General features: G+C 33.5%; 3 protein-coding genes across 6 annotated transcripts in view; 2 read left to right on the plus strand and 1 right to left on the minus strand.

Annotated features, from left to right (window-relative positions):
* Positions 1 to 5,181, minus strand: part of LOC134851802 (recQ-mediated genome instability protein 1-like) — a 234,447-nt gene extending 229,266 nt beyond the window's left edge. Inside the window, exon 1 of the mRNA XM_063868041.1 lies at positions 5,169 to 5,181. The gene's annotated coding sequence lies outside the window, so the exon portion shown is untranslated. The remainder of the gene's footprint in view (positions 1 to 5,168) is intronic.
* LOC134851799 (CD109 antigen-like) overlaps positions 1 to 23,989 on the plus strand; it is a 385,923-nt gene that overhangs the window by 28,273 nt on the left and 333,661 nt on the right. The gene's annotated exons all lie outside the window — the stretch shown is intronic.
* Positions 4,314 to 23,989, plus strand: part of LOC134851803 (uncharacterized) — a 59,754-nt gene continuing 40,078 nt past the window's right edge. The window contains exons 1-2 of the mRNA XM_063868042.1: positions 4,314 to 4,534; positions 5,600 to 5,737. Of these exons, the coding sequence (XP_063724112.1) occupies positions 4,324 to 4,534; positions 5,600 to 5,737 (349 nt within the window). The 5' untranslated portion in view covers positions 4,314 to 4,323. The remainder of the gene's footprint in view (positions 4,535 to 5,599; positions 5,738 to 23,989) is intronic.

Below are 23,989 nucleotides of genomic sequence, written 5' to 3' on the forward strand. Positions count from 1 at the left end.
ATTACTTCCTTTCAAATGCGCAAAAATTTTCACATGCGGTAAAACATTAAAGCTTTAATTAGATGACTTATAATTATTTCCTTTCAAATGCATATGAAACAGATAAAATAAACAGAACCAAAAAACTTTTAAAAAAAATCGAATTTTATTCGAATCATGATGTTTCAAATATAAAATAAGGACTATGTAAAAATCGAGCTCAACGAAAACTGCACATTACTCAAAATTTAACCAGTTTACATGAAAGCAGAACCAAAATTGAGAACTTCACAGGCAGTCAGAAAAGATAGCAGTTCAAGGGTTGACCACCGCCACCTTGTCACAGAGTTACTCTGATATTCTTATCAAGCCATAGCCGGGGGAGGTTTAACCGCCAATCAGTTAAATTGGGTAGTTGGTTGAAACTAAATTGAAACTATTTAATTTTCTTTAAAACACAAACTAATTGCAAACAAAATACTGTGCAACCAGAAACCAGTACCGAGTTCAACGACTACTTTTTGCATTTATTTGGGACGTTTACCCAATCAACGTTGCCTAATCCTCAAAACTAACTAATTTTAACAATTGGTTGATTAGTATCTAAATCATTTGCATTCACTCATTTTTAACAAAAGCTGACTTAAAAATTGTAATTCGTATTGTTTGAACGCGGAAAAAAAGCATTTTTGTCTTGATGGCTATATTTTGTCTTGACCCTTAAAAAAACCAACTGGCGAACGGCCTCACTAAATGGCAATGTAAATCACTTCAGAAATTGCAGAGCAGTGAGTAATTTGAACGAACTGCAAGAATTTACCTTAAAAACTGATCATGCTCATTTACCGAGCCACAAACACTAATAACACTTCCCGAACGATTGTCTTCAACGCCCACATTGACTTGCCTCAATATGTAGTGTCGTCAAGACCGAGTTATTCAACATCTCTTTGAAGTATCAACCGAATCACCCAGCTAGCTTTGTAAACAATTTCAAAAACCAGAAAAATTGAGAGCGTCGACGAAATTTCTGAACCTCACAAAATTGCACACAGCGGTGATGCGCCCTTAGATTTCAGTTCTGGTAAATCAGACAACCGAACTCTGGTGTTTGCAACATTACCTTCTCTGGATTCGCTATGTCAGTCTGAAATCTGTCATTGCGACGGGACGTTTTTAGTAGCACCAGATGTCTACCACATTTATACAATACATGATGTGATCGAATACACACTCATACCCTTGATGTACGACTTACTGCCCAACAAGACTCGAGTAAAAAACATAGAAAAGTTTCGGCTGCTTAAAGCATTTCTGAAAAAAGTAGTCCTTGATTTCGAAGCCCTAATTTCAACGTCATTAAGAATATGCAGCACGATCTATAAAATCAATTTTGCTTTTTCCATTTGGACCAGGCAATATACAAAAAAGTTGGACTTAGGCGCAAAAACAAAAACAATTTTGAGTTTCGTCTAAACACCAAAAAGTTTTAATTTTGGCATGGAATTCGTTCTTGTTGACGATGCAACGTACGCGTTTGAAAAGCAGCGAAAAGAGGATCGTTTAAAACCATTTCAGAGTCTACCGGACTACTTTGAAGACAACTATATTGAGCTTGTCCTGGAAACAAACTGGTCCTACCAAAGTTTGATATTGCCGATTGGAACTTTTCTAATTGGTTTCTCATTGGAGAACCTCGTACAATTAATGCATTGGAGTCATCGAATGGCAGCTTCAAAGAAATCGTGTCAACAAAGCACCCTATCCTCCCCAAGCTCATCAGACTTTTCAAAGATGAGCAAAGGATTGCCAAAAAAATGTGGAGAGACTGATGGCTTTGAGGTCATTAGAAATTCAAAACCCAAAATTTCGATTGCTAAAGAAAACTTGTTTAGAACGCAAGCAATTACAATCGAGATCACATACAGAAGTTTTTAAAACATCGTAACTTTACTAATTCGTAACTTTAAAATATCCTAAAACTTTATGCATAGCAAAATTGTTACGATCTTTGAAATGTGTCATTTGATGGTTCAGATTTCATTGTTAAAGTGGTGAATGCTTTCTGACTGTAATCAAATTAGAAAGTTTTTATTTTTTCTTCTAATCTATTTCTCCTCAATCTACTTTGGTCGGATTGTTCTTGGCTGAATTATTTGTGTTTTTGGCTGAAATGTTTGTATCTGAAATTGGCTGAATTGTCTGAGGCTCAATGGTAAATGCTACACATATGCCCCACCACGATCCCCCCCACCCAATCCTCCCTAGATGCTTGCATATATCAAAGTTTAAAACTAGAATTTATGCGAATAAGTGTCTCTAAGCCCCTAAATTGTGGGTTAAAAACAATCAAAAGTTCAAAGAGAGAGAGAGAGAGAGCTTTTAGGTTTATGCCCCACACACCCTATTTAACGTACAAACTGTTTTTTTTGCGTATGGTATCACTTTGAAGTTGGCGTATTGTATCACTTTGAATCAAAATTTTCTTGCCTCGAATCTACCGGGATTGTTTTGTTTTACAAACACACTTTAGTATGACGAATAATGATTTGCTTGAAAGACCTTTGTATTGAAGAAAGTAATCTCAAATTCTTACTAGTTCCAAATTTTTGCAAATTTTTGTCGCAATTGAAATTTCTAATGATGCTGTGTTCAGAACTTCCTAATCCACTAGTAAGCATGAATGAATATTTTCCAAATTGCTGGTTAAATAATTCCAAAAAAAAACACATTGATCTTAATCACTTTTCCACCTAAAAAAAAAACGGAAAACAATACAAAAGTGAAAACGAAAAAAGATCCTACTGGTAGCCTTCTTCTTCTGAATGCCTTATAAATAATACTTAAGTACAAATTTCGATAGTTTTCGTAAACCATTTGAAAGGTTTGCCAGCAATTATTTTCTCTCATTTTGTCCCAAAAAATCTTTCCTTTTTGCCATTTTAGCATTATCAATGAATTCGAGCGATACTACAAGTATTCAATTAGGGCGTAAAATTGTCAAAGAAATATACGCATGCTTATTGTTTCGACCATTTGAAAAATGGAGGAATTTTGTATTTGGGTTTGTTCCAGTTTTTTTCTAATTTATTTCCACTCAAAATCAGGTAACACAAAAAATCATCGCAGTGGAGCGATATACCAAAATGAAGCTCTTTCAGTCGTGATTCGAACGACATTAGAAAAAACAACAGTATAAACTGGTTTAGTTTTTGTTCTTTTTTATTCAGTTTCGAGCGAATAAAGCCAGCGAGCTGGCTTACAATAGCTATTTGTGTTATTTATGCTTAACTTAAGCCCTAAAAACTTAGTTTTGGCGCAAAAAAAAACAAGATTCTTGGCTGGTTTACCGCTCTAAGTTTTGTTTTTGTTGGTTTTTCGATATGCAACAGGTGCTATTCACGTGATTACCTAATCATTGATTGCATGTGTCATGGTGAAACACTGAATAGTTCAAGTGCTGTTTAATTTCACTCTAGATTATAATCTAGAAGTTATTAAGTTACTCTATAAAATCTATAAGAGTAAAACGCTATTAAGCCTTCAAGTAAAATTCAGATCGTCAGCTAGAAATAAGAAACAAAGCTGCTTTTATCGAGTCAGTTTCCGGAAGTATTTGACTGGCATTGAGTGTCGATGAAAACACTTGGGGTTAAAAAAACTTCGTAGTTCAAAAAGAAAAAATTCTTAATTTTAAGCCCCTAAATTGTGCGCTTAAAACAATCAAAAGTTCAATGAGAAAAAGCTATTTAGCTTGAGCCTCGTACACGCTATGTAACATAAAAATATATGTTTGCTTATGGCGTCACTTGGATAATTGACAATCAGAAAATCGCTTGCCTTTTTGATTCTTGCAGTTTGATTTTCATGCCAATTTTGGTGGGAAAGAGTTACAGTTTGGATATTTTACTTGTTAACTTGATTGGGATGTTAACTTGATCCCCGTTTTCAACCGTGATTCAACTTGATCCCCGTTTGGGATGTTAACTTGATCCCCGTTTTCAATCGTGATTCAAGCTGAATGAAAATTTTTTTAAAAATTCTCCAGTTGTCATGTCATGAAAAAAAAAACGATTCGAAATACTGAAAATTGCATTTTTTTTAAATGCTTGAATTTTAGGCATTCCAGTTTTTTATAAATTGCCCCTGACGTCGTTTTTGGTTCAATTATACATGAAAAAGTGAATGAAACTGCACAGATAGTTGAAACTAATAATCCAGCTCAAATGCATTTATAGACCTAGTTTAATATTTGCTGATAATAGGAGATAATGAGCTGATAACTAATGAAATTTTTCAATCAACTGAAAATTCTCAATTATGTTTTAGACGATGCAGATAGACATGTACTTTCGCACGCTATGGCGAGACGAGCGACTCAAGTCCACGTTCGATTTCCTGGTGGCAGACAATTCCTCGAACTACTACATAGACGCACAAGAGTCGAAGCGTGAACTACCCTCTCGCCATCACGAACGACCTCTATCTAACACGTCCTCGGAGGATGATTCCGACCATAAAGTGGAACTCGATTCAGATCTGCAGAAGAAAAAAGGTGAGGGAATGGTGGTGAAAATTATCCATCTTGCTAACGAACACTTTCCCCTTGAACTATTGCAAAAGGCGGAAAATTCCTAAAAAGATTCAATTTTGATCAATTTTTGTTGCTTACCGGATGTTTGAGTTCCTTATAATTTGAATATTCATAACCAGTTACCAAGGGGGGAGAGGTTTGGGGAGGAGGTTGTTGACCAGGGGCGGATTTAGGGGGGGGGGGGGCGGACGCCCTCTCCTACAGGGATTCGACTCCCTACCAACCAAAGGGTCCCCCCTTTGTACTATTTCGAGATATCCATATTTGGTGACGGACCCTAAAAATTTTCTAAATATATATTTACTTTGACGGACCCTAAATATATATTTACTTTGAGGGGGGAGCGCGCGCCAAAAAAAATGCATTTTTTTGGTCAAAATTTTCCAAAAAGTGCCTAAAAACGCATTTTTATGTAGGCCTGTTTTTCAAGATTTTGCCTGCGGCGCAAAAAATTTCACCAAAACAGGGTTTTTTCAGTGCTTTGGGAGAGCCCGGAAAATCAATTCGGTCGACCTAAAAAAAAGATCGACGAAATTTTTTTGAAAATCCGCCCTCCCCTCGAGAAAATCCTAGATCCGCCCCTGTTGTTGACAAGATTTAATAAGTTTGGGGAGGAGGTTGCTTAGAAGATCCAAAGTTAGACCTGGTATTCAATTTACGTATAATTTCGTCAACTGCTAACTGCTTAAAGAGCACTCCCATTCCCCATTTATACATTTTTCAGACATCCTTAATTGAAGGCCCTTTTGACACGTGGTTGCCGGTGCAGGCTGTTTCAGGTCATCAAGCCAATAAAAGATCGCTTGTTAATTTTTTGGGAAATTCGTCTTCCAGGAAAAATTCAATAATTTTTTTGCCGGTTACATTTAGCATTAATTAATTTTTCTAGTTGTTGAAGTGCAGAACTTCAAAACTGTTCGCAAAAAAAATTCTTTTGAATCACCTCAAAGTTTTTTGTCTTTTTGCGGTACAAAACCACTGGTGAGATTAGTTTTCATCTATATTCGACCTCACTTTGCTTTCCAGAGGCGGAGGGACAGAAGTTGGCAGATGCGAGAGAAGAGATCCCTGAACTGGTCACTTTGGGCCAGGAGTACGCGGAGGCCATCTGGACTCCGGACATCTACTTCCCAGATGCAGTCAACATCGAGAGACCAGGAAAAGGTCATACATCGTTTCAATATAATAATTTGATCTTTGATCAGATTCCTTTGAGACTCCAAAAACCCGTTTAGGGTGGAAAATTGACTTGGTTCTGAGTTCGAAATTTCAGCCAATCAGAATAGAGCATTTTACACGCTGGGCCTAACAAATTTAGTTTGATTTGAACGCTGAGGGGGGGGGGGGTGGAGTAGATCCTAATTTGGTCTAATTTCTTTTTTGGGGGACGTAGATTATTTTTTAAACTCTTTTTATGATGACAATTAGGTGTCCTCGATCATCTATTGCATTTGTTTGAGTCAGTTTTTTCTTAGTAATGGGCTCATTTTGCAATTCAAAGCAGGCAGGAAATTTTTAAGTAGCCTCATTATTTTAAGTTGCCATATAAAAATTGAATTAGCTAGATTTCTGAAAAATTTAGGCATCGTTTGTATTTCTTACCATTTTTTTTCCTGGTCTGTCTTTCGCATCTATTATATTTCATTTGTATATCTTGAACTACCATTTACGTCGCCACTTATCTGAACTTTTAAAAACAGCTTCGTCTCTTTTAAATTTTTATTGGTTACTTAAGGACGTCAATTTTACTGTTAATGCAGTTTTCATAGAAAAGCTTTGTTTTCGTCTGCGCTGACAGCTAATTTTGATTTGGGAAGGTCATTTTACTTTTCAAATGACTCCTGACTGAGAAAAGAGCCATCGACGACTTGACTCGGTTTTGCATGAATTAAACTGGTGTTAGATTATGGCATCTAGACACTGTGCTCGAGGGTCAATTGACCTAGCGAACAAAAGCCGTCTGATTTGAATTCTTCAAATTTTTGAATTTGGTTCAAATTAGACTTTCACATCCAATGTTTTCATAACATTTCGAAAGCGTCGATGTCTTTTAAATAAAAAAATTTAATAAATTTTGGATTATCTTGAACTGGGTGCATGCATAATCGTATTAGAACTAAATTTTATTTGACTCTGAAATAAATTTTATTTGACTCTGTATTAAACTATGAAAATTGAAGAATCGTTTGTTCAGTTTACTTGTTCGATTTGAGAAGTTCAAATGCTTTGATCGCTTGCAGGGCTTTGATTTTGATTAAACTCTATTTGTTTATACAAATAAGTAGAAATCTAAGACAGCTTGGTGTCAAAACATAAGTGAAGGGAGAAAATATTTAGGTGAGAAAACACCCATCTATGTAATTCAATTTTCAAGATCTCCAAAAATGCTCAAAATAGCTTATGTAGCCAAAATGGTCTGACCATTCTGCTGAAAATTTGCTGAAAATAGCTTATGTTGCCAATTTTGAAAACTTTTGACATATGGGCGTCAAAAACCTGAAGAGGTGTATGTCTAATACCTAGATTCTTGAATTAAACCCTTCATTGTGAGGATAGCTGCTTGCTGTGCAAGTAGCACATAATGTCACGACCTCATATATCTTAACAAAAAATTTTTTAAAAAAATCTTGTTTTTGTGTAGTGTGTGTGTATGGGGGGGGGGGGGTTGAAAATATAATGGGACTGAAACAAAGCTAGCCTTAAAACCAATTTTCAGACCAACGTTGATCTAAATTGGTGTCTATAGCCAAAAATTCAGACAAATAGTCTCGACACAAAGATAACTTACTTGATTTTTCAAAACCAAAATCACAAGTAATGGGGGTAGTCAAAATTGAGTAAAAACCACACCCAGCAGAAAGTTCCTTCCCACTTCGCGAAATGGTGGGAACAATAAAATTTTATTACTCCTGTTAAGACTTTGTCTCTGTGGTAATAAATGAATAAAAAGAGCATAAAGAGATGATTTTTCCTCCAAATCGCCAAATCGCGAAAAAATCATAACAGCTGAACTGAGTATATGAAAACAAGACTGTGCGTATCACGGCAAAACCCTGAATGATTTGATTTTTTTTCCGCAGCCCCGTGAACTTAGTGAAAAAGATAGCAGGCGAAACACCTTTTACATTTGAATTTGGGTTGAGGTGATATCTTCTCAGTATGTAAGTTTTAACATTTGAGATCAATTATTTTGTTAGCCCAAATCTTCCCAAGTAGACAAAACACGATAAACAGCAGAATAAATTATGTTTCCGCTCTCCAAAAATTTTAACATTAAAAATATTGTTGTTACTGTATTAGGAGACTATTTAGAAAACAATGTTTAGCTCAAATTTGCTGTATTTATAAGGATTTCTTTTTAAATAATAGTTTAATATCAATTAGTAAATGTTTAATGAAAGTGCTTATAATACTTTTTGAGCTTCAAACCTCCTAATCTCCCTAAACAAAGTTTCAGATACAAAATACAAACAAGACAGCTCGTAACAGAGCGAAGCCCTGAATGTTCCGACTGCCTTTTAAGGTTTATGGAGCAGCAGTAATAACCTAAAAAAAATTAAATGAAATAAAACAAAATGAAATTTTTTTTTCTAAAATTTGAATTTTTTTTTGAAAATCATCCCCCCACACGCCATATAAAGTACAAAGGGATAGTTTTTGCTCCTAGTAACAAATCAATTAGGGCAAATAAGCTTCGTTCAACCAATTTAGAACGATTTATAAGACGGATTAAATCTCCGCTTACGCGTTAATAGTGCGAATTATATCGCGCGTTAATTGTCCCAAATTGGTCAAAATGGCCAAAATGGCAATCTTTAAACCCTCATAATTTTACGAAAAATGATCACAGGTGAAATATCTTTTCAAATTTAAGCTCAGGATAACAATACCTTTTGAATGATATAAAAAAATTCAGTCAAAAATGGCTAGTTGAAAAGTCGAAATTTGTCTGAAGAAAAAAAAAACCCACCCCGAGCACAAATATTCCGTTACTTTTGTATCGAAAGTCGGAACAAACACCCAAGAATTGTATAACTCACATTCACGCCTGTAACCATAAAGTTGATTTACAAAGAGAATTTTTAGCTTAGTTTCAAATCTAATATGTTACTGAAATAGGGACAGCAGTTTTTTCAAGAACTTTCAAAAACTTCAAAAACCGCTATTTATAACAAAATGCAGACTGCGGCCTAGAAAACATGATACTTCTGAAAATAAAGTCTTTCTTTGAAAATGGGTTTTCCTAGAATTTCAACAAATTTCAAATGACTGGCCTCAAAACCAGCCATTTATAATTCGTCGAAATTCCAGAAAGACCCACATTCAACGAAAGAAAAAACAACCAAATATTTATATTGCGCGAGCCTTGATAACGACAAATCCTCGTTTTGATGTTTTTAAGGAGTCAAGTCTTTATTTCATTTTAAGGCAACCAGTTTTGCTAGAAAAGAGCACCAGACATATTTCCAATTTTTTATTGTTCCGACTTTCGATACGAAAGTGACGGAATATTTGTGCTCGGGTGGGTTTTTTTTTCTTCAGACAAATTTCGACTTTTTAACTAGCGATTTTTGACGGAATTTTCTATATCATTCAAAAGGTATTGTTGTCCTGAGCTCAAATTTGAAAAGATATTTCACCTGTGATTATTTTTCGTAAAGTTATGAGGGTTTAAAGATTGCCATTTTGGCCATTTTGACCAATTTGGGACAATTAACGCGCGATATAATTCGCGCTATTAACGCGTAAGCGGAGTTTTAATCCGTCTTATAAATCGTTTCAAATTGGTTGAACGAAGCTTATTTGCCATAATTGATTTGTTACAAGGAAGGAAATTTCTCTTTTTGTACTTTATATGGCGTGTGGGGGGATGATTTTCATAAAAATTTTCAAATTTTAGAAAAAAAAATTTTTCATTTTATTTTATTTCATTTAATTTTTTTATGTTATTACTGCTGCTCCATAAAACTTAAAAGGCAGTCGGAACATTCAGGGCTTCGCCCTGATACGAGCAGTCTTGTTTGGGTTTGGATTTGGTTGAAAGTTGCTTCATACGAAGGCTGCACGTTTACACTGATGAGGTAATAAAAGGGCGGGGTTCGTTCTGTAATACCTGACGACGGTAAAAAGATTTCAGCAGAAAAGAAGGAAAAACTGATTTAGATACCAGCGGGAAAGTGTAATTTAAATCTCTGATTGCTTTCTGGAAATCTAATTAGAACAGAGCTTAAACCACACGTTTAAAAATGATAGACCCTGTTTTCATCTGCCTTGACTTAAAGTTAATTCGATCCAGAAATATCCGCGGAATAACAAACTGCATTTACCCTTACCCTAAAGAGATTGTACAATCTGCTTATTTTACGCATACTATTTTGTATATAAATGTTTGTTGGTATTGGGTTTTCATGACATAAACAGCGACTGAACTGTGAAGATAATTCTATTGCCAAGGTCAATTTACGCTTTAAGGTTGATTAACAGAAACCTCAGAAAACCGAAATGAATTTTTTTTCTAAAAGCAACAAATTTTGTTTTCGCTTTTACGCTGAGAACTAAAATTAAACAAAAATTTCCTCTCCACAATAAAAGCCCTCATGATTATATATCACTCGGATGAAAAATGATACATATATTTTGTAGGAAATCCTATTTTATTAGACGTTTTGATGACAATTATTTTATGCTCTTTTGTGGATGTTTGAACCATCGGATAATTTCACTAGACTATCTATTTATATTTAACACAGCAGACGGATTAGGATTGCAACATTCTCTTGAGAAACGAGCGCCAAGAGAGCTTACTTGATTCTGGTTTAAGACTGGCCATATCATAAAACTTAACAGTGACATATGGGGCATGTTGTTTTTTAAGGAAAAGCACAGTTAGTTGTGGCATTTGAGATCTCGATTACATGCAGATTATCATCGAAAAGAAAACAAAATGACATAAAAAGATTCACATTTTTATTGATATTTATGTCAACTGAAATTCACGGTCTGCTTAAGCACCAACGAATTTCAGTTATTTGCCTATCGCTGCCAAGTGAACATGTGTTTTTACTGGTTGTTTTTCTGACAATTTTTTTCTAAAGTTTCAGTGTCTCATCGGCCACTGAATCCACGCATGGATAATGACAAAATTATTAGCTTCAGTGTCAAGTCTTGTATTTGACGAAATTCAATTTATAATATTTTGTAAAAAAAAATTGAGTGAGTAAATGGTATGAACTACGGCCAAAAATGTCGCTTACGCAAAACTAGATGCATCACGAAAAACTCCTAGAGGAGCAAATGTGGTCATCATGTGAAAATACTTTCAGTCGGATTCCTCACATAAAACATATTTCAAAAAAATAGCAAATATCCGTGTATATAGTTTTTGTTCCGACTTTCGTAACGAAAGTCACAGAATATTTGTGCTCGGGATGGGTTTTTTTTTCTTCAGACAAATTTCGACTTTTTAACTAGCCGTTTTTGACTAAATTTTTTTAAAACATTCAAAAGGTATTGTTATCCTGAGCTTAAATTTGAAAAGATATTTCACCTGTGATCATTTTTCGTAAAATTATGAGGGTTTAAAGATTGCCATTTTGGCCATTTTGACCAATTTGGGACAATTAACGCGCGATATAATTCGCACTATTAACGCGTAAGCGGAGATTTAATCCGTCTTATAAATCGTTCTAAATTGGTTGAACGAAGCTTATTTGCCCTAATTGATTTGTTACAAGGAGCGAAATCTATTCTTTTGCACTTAATATAGCGTGTGGGGGAATGATTTTCAAAGAAAATTTCAAATTTTAGAAAAAAGTTTTCATTTCATTTTATTACAATTAATTGTTTCATGTTATTACTGCTCCAAAAATCATAAAAAGCAGTCGGAACATTCAGGGCTTCGCCCTGATACGAGCAGTTTTGTTATGCCTTGAACTTGAATAGCTCAAGTGATCAAAACCAATACGATTTTTCTGAACACACTTTGAAACTGAGATTCACTTGAACAATTTATTTCAAAAAGTACTCGGTGTCGAAACAAGTGGTCTGAATACAGTTTTTTCTCCCAGCTAAAAATATTCTGAAAAAATAATTGTCTCAATTGCGCCCAAAAACTTTGTTTCACCACGCTTTCTGCCACGCTAAACGAATTTCAGTGAATATGTTTTCTACAGTTCCCGTGATCGTGAAACCCGCTCATTTTGTTTTGTTAAAAATTGCACTAGATTCATAATTGAACACATAAAAAATCATCCGTGATCGGAACTTTCTCTGTGGCTTACTCTGCAACCTGCTCTTTTTGTTTGCGAAAATTAGAGAGGATCATGTTAACTCACCCCCCCCCCCTCCCCCCTATTGCAATAGGGGGGAAATAGTTAACAAGGTTTGGATGAAATGTACTGAAATAACGCCAAGCAGTAGGAATGCGAATTAAAATAACGTCAATCTATAGGAATGCGACAGATTACATTTCTGAGAAATACAAAACCAATCCAGTTGAGCATAAGTGAGGGGGGATTCTTTACAAGGTACCATAGAGGGGTGGGGGGGGGGGGGGGGGTGTTAACATGATCAATTAGAGATCTGTGTGTTCTTTCAGGGGAAAAAAGTTTTTATTCGTTTTCACGCGTTTAACAAAATTAAACGCAATAAACGTACAGTAGGAGGTTTCGAATGCGTGACAGTTGTGATTCGTACAGCTTCGATATTGGAGAAAAACGTTTGGAAATTGGTGGCCGAACTTGATTCGCTTAAAAGAGTAAAAAGCACAAGACTGCTCGTATCAGAGCGAAGCCCTGATTGTTCCGACTGCCTTTTAAGGTTTATGGAGCAGTAATAACATAAATAAATTAAATGTAATAAAATAAAATGAAGTTTTTTTTCTTAAATTTGTAATGTTTTATGAAAATCATCCCCCCACACGCCATATAAAGTACAAAAGGATAGACTTCGCTCCTTGTAACAAATCAATTATGGCAAATAAGCTTCTTTCAACCACCAACTTGGTACGATTTCTAAGACGGATTAAATCTCCGCTTATGTGTTAATAGCACGAATTATATCGCGCGTTAATTGTCCCAAATTGGCCAAAATGGCAATCTTTAAACCCCCATAACTTTATGAAAAAAGATCACAGGGGAAATATTTTCAAATTTAAGCTCACGACAAAAATACCTTTTGAATGAGAATTTAAAAAATCCGTCAAAAATGGCTATTTAAAAAGTCGAAATTTGTCTGAAGGAAAAAAACCTAACCCGAGCACAAATATTCCGTTACTTTCGTTACGAAAACCGGAACAATAAGTTTAAGTGAGAAAATTCTATGGTTCGATACAACTTTTGAAATTTTTAAATTCAGTTTTAAACTTAGTTGACTTTCTTTTTTCCAAGAATGATTTTTTAAGACGTAAATAAATTTAATTAAGACATAAATTTAATTAAATAAACCAAAAAATACAGTTTGTTACACACTAACACTCTACAGGTTTTTTCGAGGTAATTGCTGAGATTATTCAAAATTGTATGAGTTTTCTAAAGCTAGTTGAATGCATGAAGAATTATTTTGCGCACATAAAAACTTGGACCCATATTTCATATTCGTTTTTTTTCTGGCACAAAAATGAAACATACATCGTCTTGATTGAATTATTTTTTCTTTCTTCGTGAAAAGTTTGGCGCTTCGCGTTTTCGTAATCATTTTAAAGTGGAATCCCTCACATGAGAAGGACCGAATGCTCGAAAATAAAAATCAGCCAATCAGACTTCAGTAATCTAAAATTTGGAAAGAAAACGTGAAAATCTGAAAGAAAATAAACATTTCCAGGGACTTAATATTGATATTGGTCGAGTATAAAAACGGCAAAAATATGCAGAATTTTCAAATTGTCATTGACCACCGCCGAATTGAAACAAATTTTTCAAGCGTTTCGTTATGAAAGATGCAAAATATTGCTTCATTTAATTCATTTTAATTGAATAGCAATTGATTTTTTTTTTAAAAATGACTTTCGACTAATTTTGTTCTCGGTTTTTCGCTTTGAAGTTTTTCGCCCATTCGGTCCTTCGCGCATGAGAATAGCCCCCGAATTTAAACGTAAATTTGTTCAAAATTTTATTGATGCAAACTAGTTTTACCAAACTAATGAGGCAAAAGATTTGAACTGATTTTTTCTTGACGCCAACATATTTCACTCATATATTCTTCCACGCGCAACTATGCCACGTATATGGGCCTGATTGATCTCATTTATGGCGATCATTAGAATTTTGGAGGGGCGCTTTTTCTAGAAATTATAACTATAAATTTGTTCTAATTTTATTGACTCCAAACTAGTTTTTATCATATTGAGAATCAGTTTGCTCTAACTTTGCCTTGAAGACAAACGTTTTAAGTCACTTGAAGAGATGTCAGTTTCGAAAATTGTCACTTATGATTTTACATTTTAGATTTCTTTCTTTTTTTCATTTGAAAAATTGGCATAACTATTTTGCCTCTGTTTTTAAGAATACTGTGTTCAAAATCTATTTTATGTTTTCGTTTGAAAAATATAACTAATAAAGCGCACGCTAATTAAGATTTTTTTCTCAATTTAGGTTTGAGGCCAAGAATTTTTCATTACAATATGCACTCAGGGTATATGAATGGTTATATGAAACGCCCATAAGGTTGTTATTTATTTAGTATAACATTTGATTTTTAAAACGCCCATAGTGGTTAGAAATTGGTTGCGGTGGTGATATTTTTTTTTCAAATATGGAATCCAGACACCCAATTTCCGTCAACTTTTTTTTTCATTTCGATCAATAAAATTGTCTGAAGAAACTCAACGGTTGGAGTCAGCACTCTGTTTTTTCTCTTAATTTTAGTCAACAAGGCGGCCAGTATTTGGACAGAACAAACTAAATCATCGAAGCGAGCACTTCCTCAAGTTGACTGGTGTCCTTCTATCACATTTTGAAATCACTTCAATATATTAAATGAATATTTTAGCTCAGTCTTAGATCAAAAACTGGAAAGTTCAATTAGCAGATGGATTTTGCATTTTTCTTGCATGCATTTATGGGTCGTTATTGTTATGATTTATTTCAAAACGCCCAAGGTTTTAATTAATACTAGCCTTTTTTTGCTTAAACTTTTTTTCTAGAGATTTTTGATTTTTGCTGTATTCTGAATTGTTTTTTCTTGTCAATGAGTAAACATATGGCGAGTAAACAGAATCATGCGAGCGGGGACCTCAACCTAGAGCCACATATAACTGCATGCCAATAATTTCCCTCCCAGAGGGTCCTAATCCAAAGATTTTTGACTGACTAACCCTAAAAATTTTCTATGGGCGCCTTTTGGTGCCAATATTATTTAGTAATATTAAAAAGGGTAAAAGGAGCGCGCGCCAAAAAAAAAGCAAATCGAAAAAATGAAAAAATGACAGCCACCAAAAAACGGCAGCAGCGAAAAAAAACGACAGCGGCAAAAAAGCGACAGCGGCAAAAAAAACGGCAGCGGCAAAAAAAAACGACAGCGGTACTGAAAACTTTGTCAAATTAGGTTAAAAAAGCGCCCTATGTCAAAAAATTTCTTCATACTCCACTGGCCGTTGAGTTCAAGAGTTGGACTAGAGTTACACTGAGTTTTTTTTTTGGTTTGGGTGTTTCTTGGGAGCTCAAAAAAACTTTCTTTTGGTCTCATTGAAAATTGTTGAAACATTTATGTGATGATTCACCATTAGGGAACAAACTTTTAGCTTCGATTATGGATTCACTATTTAATATATATTCTTTATTCTCTCTGAGTGAACTTTGCAAGCAAAAGTTATTCTCGAGCTCAAAACACCCATGCTTTTTTGATGTTAATTTGAAAAAGCACGACTGTAATTACAGTTTGCTTCCGTTTTTTTCCCAATTATGATTACTTTTTTCTCAGTTAAGTCTGGAAAATGAAGACTTGAGGCTGCGAATTATCTTGTTCCGCCTTTTTTGGCTAATTGCCAGAACGCCCCGGCTATTTGTTTTTTCTTGGGGAAACGAAATGAAATTTTTATGACTCTTGTGCAGAAAAAAATTGATCTATTTGCTTTTCCCGCCTGACCGGTTCTTTCTAATAATTGTCATCAGGTGTACATGTTTGGCCATAAAGCAAGTGATTGTTTACCGGTTGTTTTGTTTTTGTTTACATGATTGACAGTTGCTCCAGGCAGTGCCCATTTTCAAAAATAACAATGAAGAGACAAGATTCTTCGCTTACTTAGAGACTTGGAACACTAACTAAATCATGCCTTCAAAATTGAGATATTTCGTCTTTTTTTTTGAAAAAAAAAAACATTTTTTTATTTTGTTTCCATTACAAAATAAAAAAGGAATATTAGACCTGGATATTCTTTGTTTCACGCAAAATCATATATCAAAAGTATAATCATTTTACTTGTGGAGACGATTGGGTAATTTTTAAATTTCTTTTTCAAACGTGTTTTAGAGATTATTATACCTTTTCTGAAACGTTTTTTTTGTTGTTTTCCGAGTTAAAGTGCCTAACGGGGTCGCTTTTTCGACTATTCCAAATCAAAGAGTGGCTGAACTTAGTCTTCGTTTTTGACCATAATAGGTTAAATTTGGTTAAGTTAGTTTGATTTGCGATGACGAAGAAGTTAGTTTTACATTAACTGAATTAAATGAAAATGTGTCTTGTACTTGGCCCAACATTAAAAATGAATAATCAACTGTCAGAAAAAAAACTGTTTTTCATAAAATGCCAGTTCTCAAAAATACGAACTTTTCCAACAATATAAAAGCCACTTTTTTGGTTAACATGCAAAAATGACACTTTTCAGCAAAATTTTAAACTTTATACATTTTTTAGTTTTCCTTAATTGAATTATCAAATTTGTTTTGGTTTAGAAAAACTCGATCAACTTTACAACCCCCCTCCCCCCTAACGGAAATAAAGATGCTTTTTTCAGAAATTAACTTTGATGACTTAATATTATTATCTAAGCATTTTTGAAAAATCGTCGATATTCAAATATGAACAAAAAATAGGAAAGTAACATTATGAAGTAGCTACTCCGCTTCAAAATTTTTTTACAAGCAATGCATTATATCTGCCCTCAGCGAGCGCTCATGGATTTTAATTGACAATAATGGTTTTCTGAGACGAAAATAATCAATACACTATAATCCATTACAGATGTAAAATTCGGACCACAAAATCGATTAGATTATCATTATAATCGATTATTTTCGAGGAAAAAAATCCATTATAATATATTATAATCAGTTATTTTTAGCACTGCTATAGATTACCCGCACTGACAAAAATAGACTAGGATCAATTTTAGTATGAAAAAGTATGTTGATTAAATTTAGATCGATTTTAGTATGAAAAAAGTACGAAGATTAGATGAAAAAGATGAAGTTTGATTTAGATCGATTTAAAATCGATTTAAATTGATCTGAAATCCGAACTAAAAAAATTGATCTAAATCGATTTTAAATCAATTTAAATGCATTTTTTCCAATCTGAGTTTTTTTTATTTTTTAAGGGGATTAAAACGGATTTAAATCAATTTAAATCGATTTTTTTCATTCGAGATTTATCAGTTTCGAACTTTTATTGCATTTATTCATTGCCTATCACTCTTCATTTCACATCCATATCGTATTGTAGCATAAAAAAGACCAAATAAAAACACCAAAACATCGATAAAATTCTATGATTCTCTTGCCTATTACCAAATAAAAAGACCAAAATATCGATAAAATTCTTTAATTTTCTTGCCTATTTCTGTTCAAAAATCTCAAATCGATCTAAAGTTTTGAAGAAAGATCGATTTATATCAATTTAAAATGGATTTAAGTGAGATTCGGATGGATTTTAGTGAGTCGGAAAATCCATCGAAATCGATTTAAATTGATTTTTTACACACTTAAATCGATTTACAATTTTCAAGAAGATCGATTTAAATCAATTTAAAATCCATTTAAATTCGTAAAATGTACATTGTTAATCGATATGGATTGATTTAAAACCAATTTAAAATCAATTTAATTCAATCTGAAACCATTTTTGTCAGTGCGGGAATTTTTGTTTGTTAAGATAATCTATTGTAATCGATTATTTTTCAAAACTAAAAATCCATTATAATCCATTTATTTATTTCTAAAGTTAGTAATTGTTAACTCTGTTATTGCTCAACAAAAAAACCCTGTTAATGAAGAACCCGCCAGATTTTAATTGCCGGAATGTAATAAATATTCTTTAAATTCTCCTCCCTCCCCCAAATCACGTTTAACTACCTCTCTGTTCCGCAGGCGTAGGGGGTTAAAAGTTGACGGCCGCGGGGTCAAAGTCAACATGAATGGGGAGGTGGGGGTGGTAAATCGATTAAATTTAGATCGATTTTAGTATGAAAAAAGTACGAAGATTAGATGAAAAAGATGAAGATTGATTTGGATCGATTTAAAATCGATTTAAATTGATCTGAAATCCGGACTAAAAAATTGATCTAAATCGATTTTAAATCAATTTAAAGGCATTTTTTCCAATCTGAGTTTTTTTATTTTTTAAGGGGATTAAAACTGACCGATTAAACGTTGCGTTTTTTAAAATCTATTAAACTGAACCAGAGCTTCAAAAAATGCTTATCATACAATTTTCATAAATGAAAAAAATGCTTCTCATACTCTTTCATACAATTTCATAGAGTCAAAGTAAGTGTATATGAAAATAGCAAAATAAGCATTTTTTCCATATTATGAATTTATGTGATAAGCATTTTTCCATACTATGAAATTGTTTGATAAGCAATTTTGCCATAAATAAAAACACATTAATTTTTTTTTTAATTTTGTGTTTCATCCGAAACACTAACCACGACTTTTTGTCATAAGAAAACCAGGAGTGTAAAATTTTTTTTCTCGTGAAAATTATTTTTGAGCACAAAAGCAAGTTTGCAACCAAAAAAAGGATTAAACTTCAAAATCGTGTTTTTGTTTATGAAAAAAAGCATATCATACAATTTTCTTTTTTGAAAACTTTATAATGAACATTTTTCCGAGCGAAATAAAATTTATGTTTTTGATTGTCAAAATGCCCTCTATCTTATATATAATTACTTAAATCTTTTTTGAAGTTACCTAGACTCCTTTTTTTGCTGTTTTTGAAAATTTTATTTTTTCTATGAAAAATGAAAACTGTATGACAAGCATTTTTTATCGAAAATTTCCAATCATTTTTTTTATTGACCAGAAAGCTTCAAAAGAGGCAAATAGACCAAAACTGTTCAGTAAAAATTTTTAAAACACTATAAAATTTGTATGAATTTTGTATGATAAGCATTTTTCCCATAGACTTCATAAATGAAACTGTATGATAAGCATTTTTCTTCTATGGACGTCAACTCTGGATTTTTTTAATTAAACAAATCCGCACGCTTTTTCAAGAAAAAAATGATTTTGCAGATCAACCAATTGATCAAAATAAACTCGAGTAATTTAGTTATTTGGGGCTATGGTCAAATATTTGTCTCGTTGTTCCGACCACGTCATTGGAAGTGATTTGAATGAACAAAACCAAAGTGTGTGTTCAGCCAATTTCAGGTGTTTTAAGAAAAACTCGTAGGAGATCAAGTGTTATAGCCCTAATTGTCGTAAATAGTCGTTCTCTGATTTTCATGGATTTTCTGACTAATGGCGAGAAAAAGATTTTCGAATTAAATTTTGTATTTTGTATTTCAACTGGTCTTACTCGCAGTTCTTCTTAACTTTTATCAATGCATCATTGATTCTTGCTTTCTCAATTCATGTGAATATCAATTGAAAGTCTTGATACCACAAAAAGTGTTTGTTGGGAGCAATTTTCTTATTTACTTCTCTGATTTTACGCCGAATCATTAATGAGAAGCTTCTGATTTATCGATGTAAGGAACTGCAAAGTGTGGCTATAGTTTAATTTTTGAACTTAGACGGACCAAATTTTTTTTATGTAGGATCCATGATTCAGTTCTGTTTTTTCTAAGAATAGATGTGATAATTTTAAAATAGTGCTGATGTCCTACGCGACGTCGAACCCGATGGAACATATTATGCTATTTCAGAATAAATTTAAATTAGAAATGATTGAGAAAGAGTGAATTCCCAATCTGATTTCACTATCCAGTTTTTGCTGGCTATTTTTACATTTTTTTCAAATGATCACTCAATTTTATCTGATTATTCCAATTCACTAAATTCATTAAGAGAGTAGGAAAAATTGAAGAAAAAAAATAGAAGAAAAATGTTTTCCCCCATTTTTTGTTTGGCAAGGATTACTGTTGTCATAATATTTTATTTGACGTGCACAACAACCATCTAAACTTGTCTTAATATATTTTTTTATTAAAACATGTCATCAAATCATTAATTTGTTTTTCCTGAGTTGACTAACAAAATTGACGGAAACATCAAACCAGCAAACTTTCATGAAGAAGCCGTTTCGAAAGACTCCGTCCGTTTTGAAAAAGCGACTCTAAATGCCATTCCAAAAATACCCCCTTAAATATGCCCTATTTGGGAAATTGAAAATTTCCCATGAATGCAAAATCAGAGCCATTTTTTCTCAATAGCTTAATGCCCTGATTGTCTGCGACGATAATTAATTATTCATGAAATAGAAATTAGATACCACCCAAGGGCTTTTGTGATGATTTTAATACCCATGCATTCGACATTGATTGATCATTTCCCAATTTCCATAACCCCAGCCGTTTACTTATTCACTGTCTGTAGCTTGTGAGGTTTGTCAAGAAATGAAAAATGGGAAGAAAAGACGATAAATTGAATCAATTTACGCCAAGTTGGGTTTCAATGACAAGTGGAGCGCTATCGTTTCTCTTAAATTCGCACTCTATAAGAAGATAAAAGCTGCCCGACGGTTCTTGCAGCAGAACAGTTCCTACAATTGCAAAGCACGCACGCATCCATCAACAGACATTTGATTTTAATATTTAAAAAAAACATTAATTGTTTCCTTTCTAGTTGAAAATACCAAAAAAAGAGGCAAAAAATAAGTTGATTGTTTATTATTTAAAGGCAATTATTGGTAACTATTTGTTAGTTTTTGTTAATTTTTCTTTTTTTTTCTGTTTAGTGGTGCCAGTCCAACCTACGTTTTACAAATTGCATTAGAGTGTATTCCACCCTTGTTGATCGAATGGGAATTGCTGACAGTTGAAATTAGCGATTTTTTTCCAGGGTAACAATTTAGAGCACAGTCTAGTGTTCAGAAATCAGAACCCATACACCGAAACATGAGGCTCAAGTACCAAAAGAGTACAGCCTGATTGAATCTCTTTAATATGCTTGTAGGTTTTATTGCCTGATGGTTATAGGTTAATTGAACTTTAATGAAAATCTAATATATTATAATATATTGTTTCCAGTATATGTCCACAGTCAACAAATAATTTTTACAAATAATCATAATGAACCCAGTCTGAGATATCATCATAATATATCTATTTTCAGAGGTCTTTGAGCTCAAAAAACAAAGTTTTAACAGAATGGCAATGTAGCACTAGAGGTATAACTTTGGGATACTCAATTTTGAAAACTAGTGAAGAGAAAAAGTTGTACGTGAAAAATTTGACCAACTTTGATGAGAATGCAACCTTTGGCGAGAACCAACATTTTGAAAAAAATGAGAGTATTTGGTTCATTAGCTCATTAGTTCTTGTTATTGCAGTCTCCAGAAACTTACGGAGAAAGTTGTTGATTTCAAATGCGCACTTTATAAATAATCTAAAAAACGTCGAAAGAAGACTTTTTGTGAGCCAGATGCATTATTTATGAAGTTTAGTAGCAAATGAAAACTTTTGAAAACTTTCAGTATTTTAAGTAATCAACATGCTGTTCAAACACTTTGAATTTTAAAGACTCTAGTTAATCTGTTTACCGCACGTTCAATACAATTATTTCTGAATTTGAAAGCGGACTTGTATAATAATATGCAATATTGATCAACCTAATGTTGATTTCGTAAAGTTATTTCAACTTCTGTTAATTACAAATCTTGCGAAATTGAATGATGAATCCAAAGTTATTAACAAGACTGCTCGTATCAGGGCGAAGCCCTGAAAGTTCCGACTGCCTTTTAACGTTTATGGAGCAGTAATAACATAAACAACATAAAAAAATTAAATGAAATAAAATAAAATGAAAAAAAAATTTTTTTCTAAAATTTGAAAATTTTTCTATGAAAATCATCCCTCCACACGCCATATAAAGTACAAAACAATAGATTTCGCTCCTTTTAACAAATCAATTATGGCAAACAAGCTTCTTACAACCAATTTGGAACGATTTCTAAGACGGATTAATTCTCCGCTTACGCGTTAATAGCGCGCGTTAATTGTCCCAAATTGGTCAAAATGGCAATCTTTAAACCCTCATAACTTTACGAAAAAAGATCACAGGTGAAATATCTTTTCAAATTTAAGCTCAGGACAACAATAACTTTCGAATGATATAAAAAATTTCCGTCAAAAATGGCTAGTTAAAAAGTCGAAATTTGTCTGAAGAAAAAAAAACCCAGCCCGAGCACAAATATTCCGTTACTTTCGTATCGAAAGTCGGAACAACATCTTCAATGTAATTTTGATTTCCAGTTGTCTATCGTGACACGAACTCAAATTTGCTCAGTATCTTCATTGCTCCATTTAATTGATTACTTGCTCTTCTGATTCCGTTTAGATTCCTAATTTCCTTCTTCTGATTCCTAATTGTTTTGATAAAAGTATCATTGGCATAAAAAGAAATGTTTGTGTTTTAGTTCAATTTTTGTATATCATTAAAATAAAGAATAAGAATTTTTTTTCCAAAAATGCGCCCCGTGGGACGCGGCATTTTGTTTTTTGACTATGCGATTTGACTGTTGATTCATACATACTGTCTACGATCTGATAAATCCTGTCAACTCAATCTCAACAATTACTGTTGACTCATTCTCAACAAAATTTTTGGAATGAAAGTGCATCGGACCTTTAATACAACAAAACTGCTCGTATCAGGGCGAAGCCCTGAATGTTCCGACTGCCCTTTAAGGTTTAAGGAGCAGTAATAAAATTAAAAAATTCAATGAAATAAAACAAAATGAAAAAAAAATTTTTTCTAAAATTTAAAATTTTTTATGAAAATCATCCCCCCACACGCCATATTAAGTAAAAAAGGATAAATTTCGCTCCTTGTAACAAACCAATTATGGCAAACAAGCTTCTTTTAACCAATTTGGAACGATTTTTAAAACGGATTAACTCTCCGCTTACGCGTTAATAGCGCGAAATATATCGCGCGTTAATTGTCCCAAATTAACTAAAATGGCAATCTTTAAACCCCCGTAACTTTACGAAAAATGATCACAGGTGAAATATCTTTTCAAATTTGAGCTCAGGACAACAATACCTTTCGAATGATATAAAAAATTCCGTCAAAAATGGCTAGTTAAAAAGTCGAAATTTGTCTGAAGAAAAAAAAACCCATCCCGAGCACATATATTCCGTTACTTTCGTATCGAAAATCGGAACGAAAAGGTTGAATAAATCAGATTTGATTGGCAACGGATTCAAGAAAAGACGGGCTATAACATTAACAGAGTGGAAAAAAGGAAAACAGAGTGAAAAAACCACAAAGCACACAAAACTCCAATTTAACTGCTGTGTTACCGACGGATCGAGTTGTTTATCTAAATTACATTCATTTAGAGTGTCGACAGTAGCGGTTTTAGGTGGGGAGATGCCTCCCCCTTCCCCCAAGGATCCGAGCCCTGCCGACCCAAAGGGTCCTCCTTTTTTTAAAAACTATTTTGAGATATCTATTTTTGGCTGACTAACCCTGAATTTTTCTAAAAGCGCCTTCGGTGACAAATAATTTCTAATTTTGAGTAGCAACCGCTCGCCTGCAAAACGCATTTTTTTGGTCAAAGTTTTCCAAAAAATGCCTAAAAACGCAACTTTGTGGCCTGTTTTTTCTCACAACTTTGCCTGTGGCGTAGAAAATTTGACCAATACATCTGGTCACTACTACAAAGAACTTATAAACCAACAATTAAGCATATGAGACTTTTGCACCTAATAACGAATTTCCTCCCCTTTTGCAAAAGGGGGAAAATAGTTAAAGAGATTCATTTAGTTGTCTTTTTCGGGGTACTTACTGGGAAAATTTGGTTCAAATAGCTTCCATGATCCTCTTCTTTTCATTGAATATTATCCGGATGTTAGCCATTAGTTGCATAGAGTCGTGCTTGTTCAGCCCAGGCATCGCTCTATGTCTTAATCAGCTCTTCGCTGGCTTTTGGGCACTTTTTTTAAAGAGGTTAATCACAGTTTCTTCTGGCAAATAGAAGACGAAGAACAATGCGACAGTAGACTAGTTCCGCTTGTAGTTACATAGACTG

Source organism: Symsagittifera roscoffensis, chromosome 7 (assembly GCF_963678635.1).
Source record: "Symsagittifera roscoffensis chromosome 7, txSymRosc1.1, whole genome shotgun sequence".
Lineage (NCBI taxonomy): Eukaryota > Metazoa > Xenacoelomorpha > Acoela > Convolutidae > Symsagittifera > Symsagittifera roscoffensis.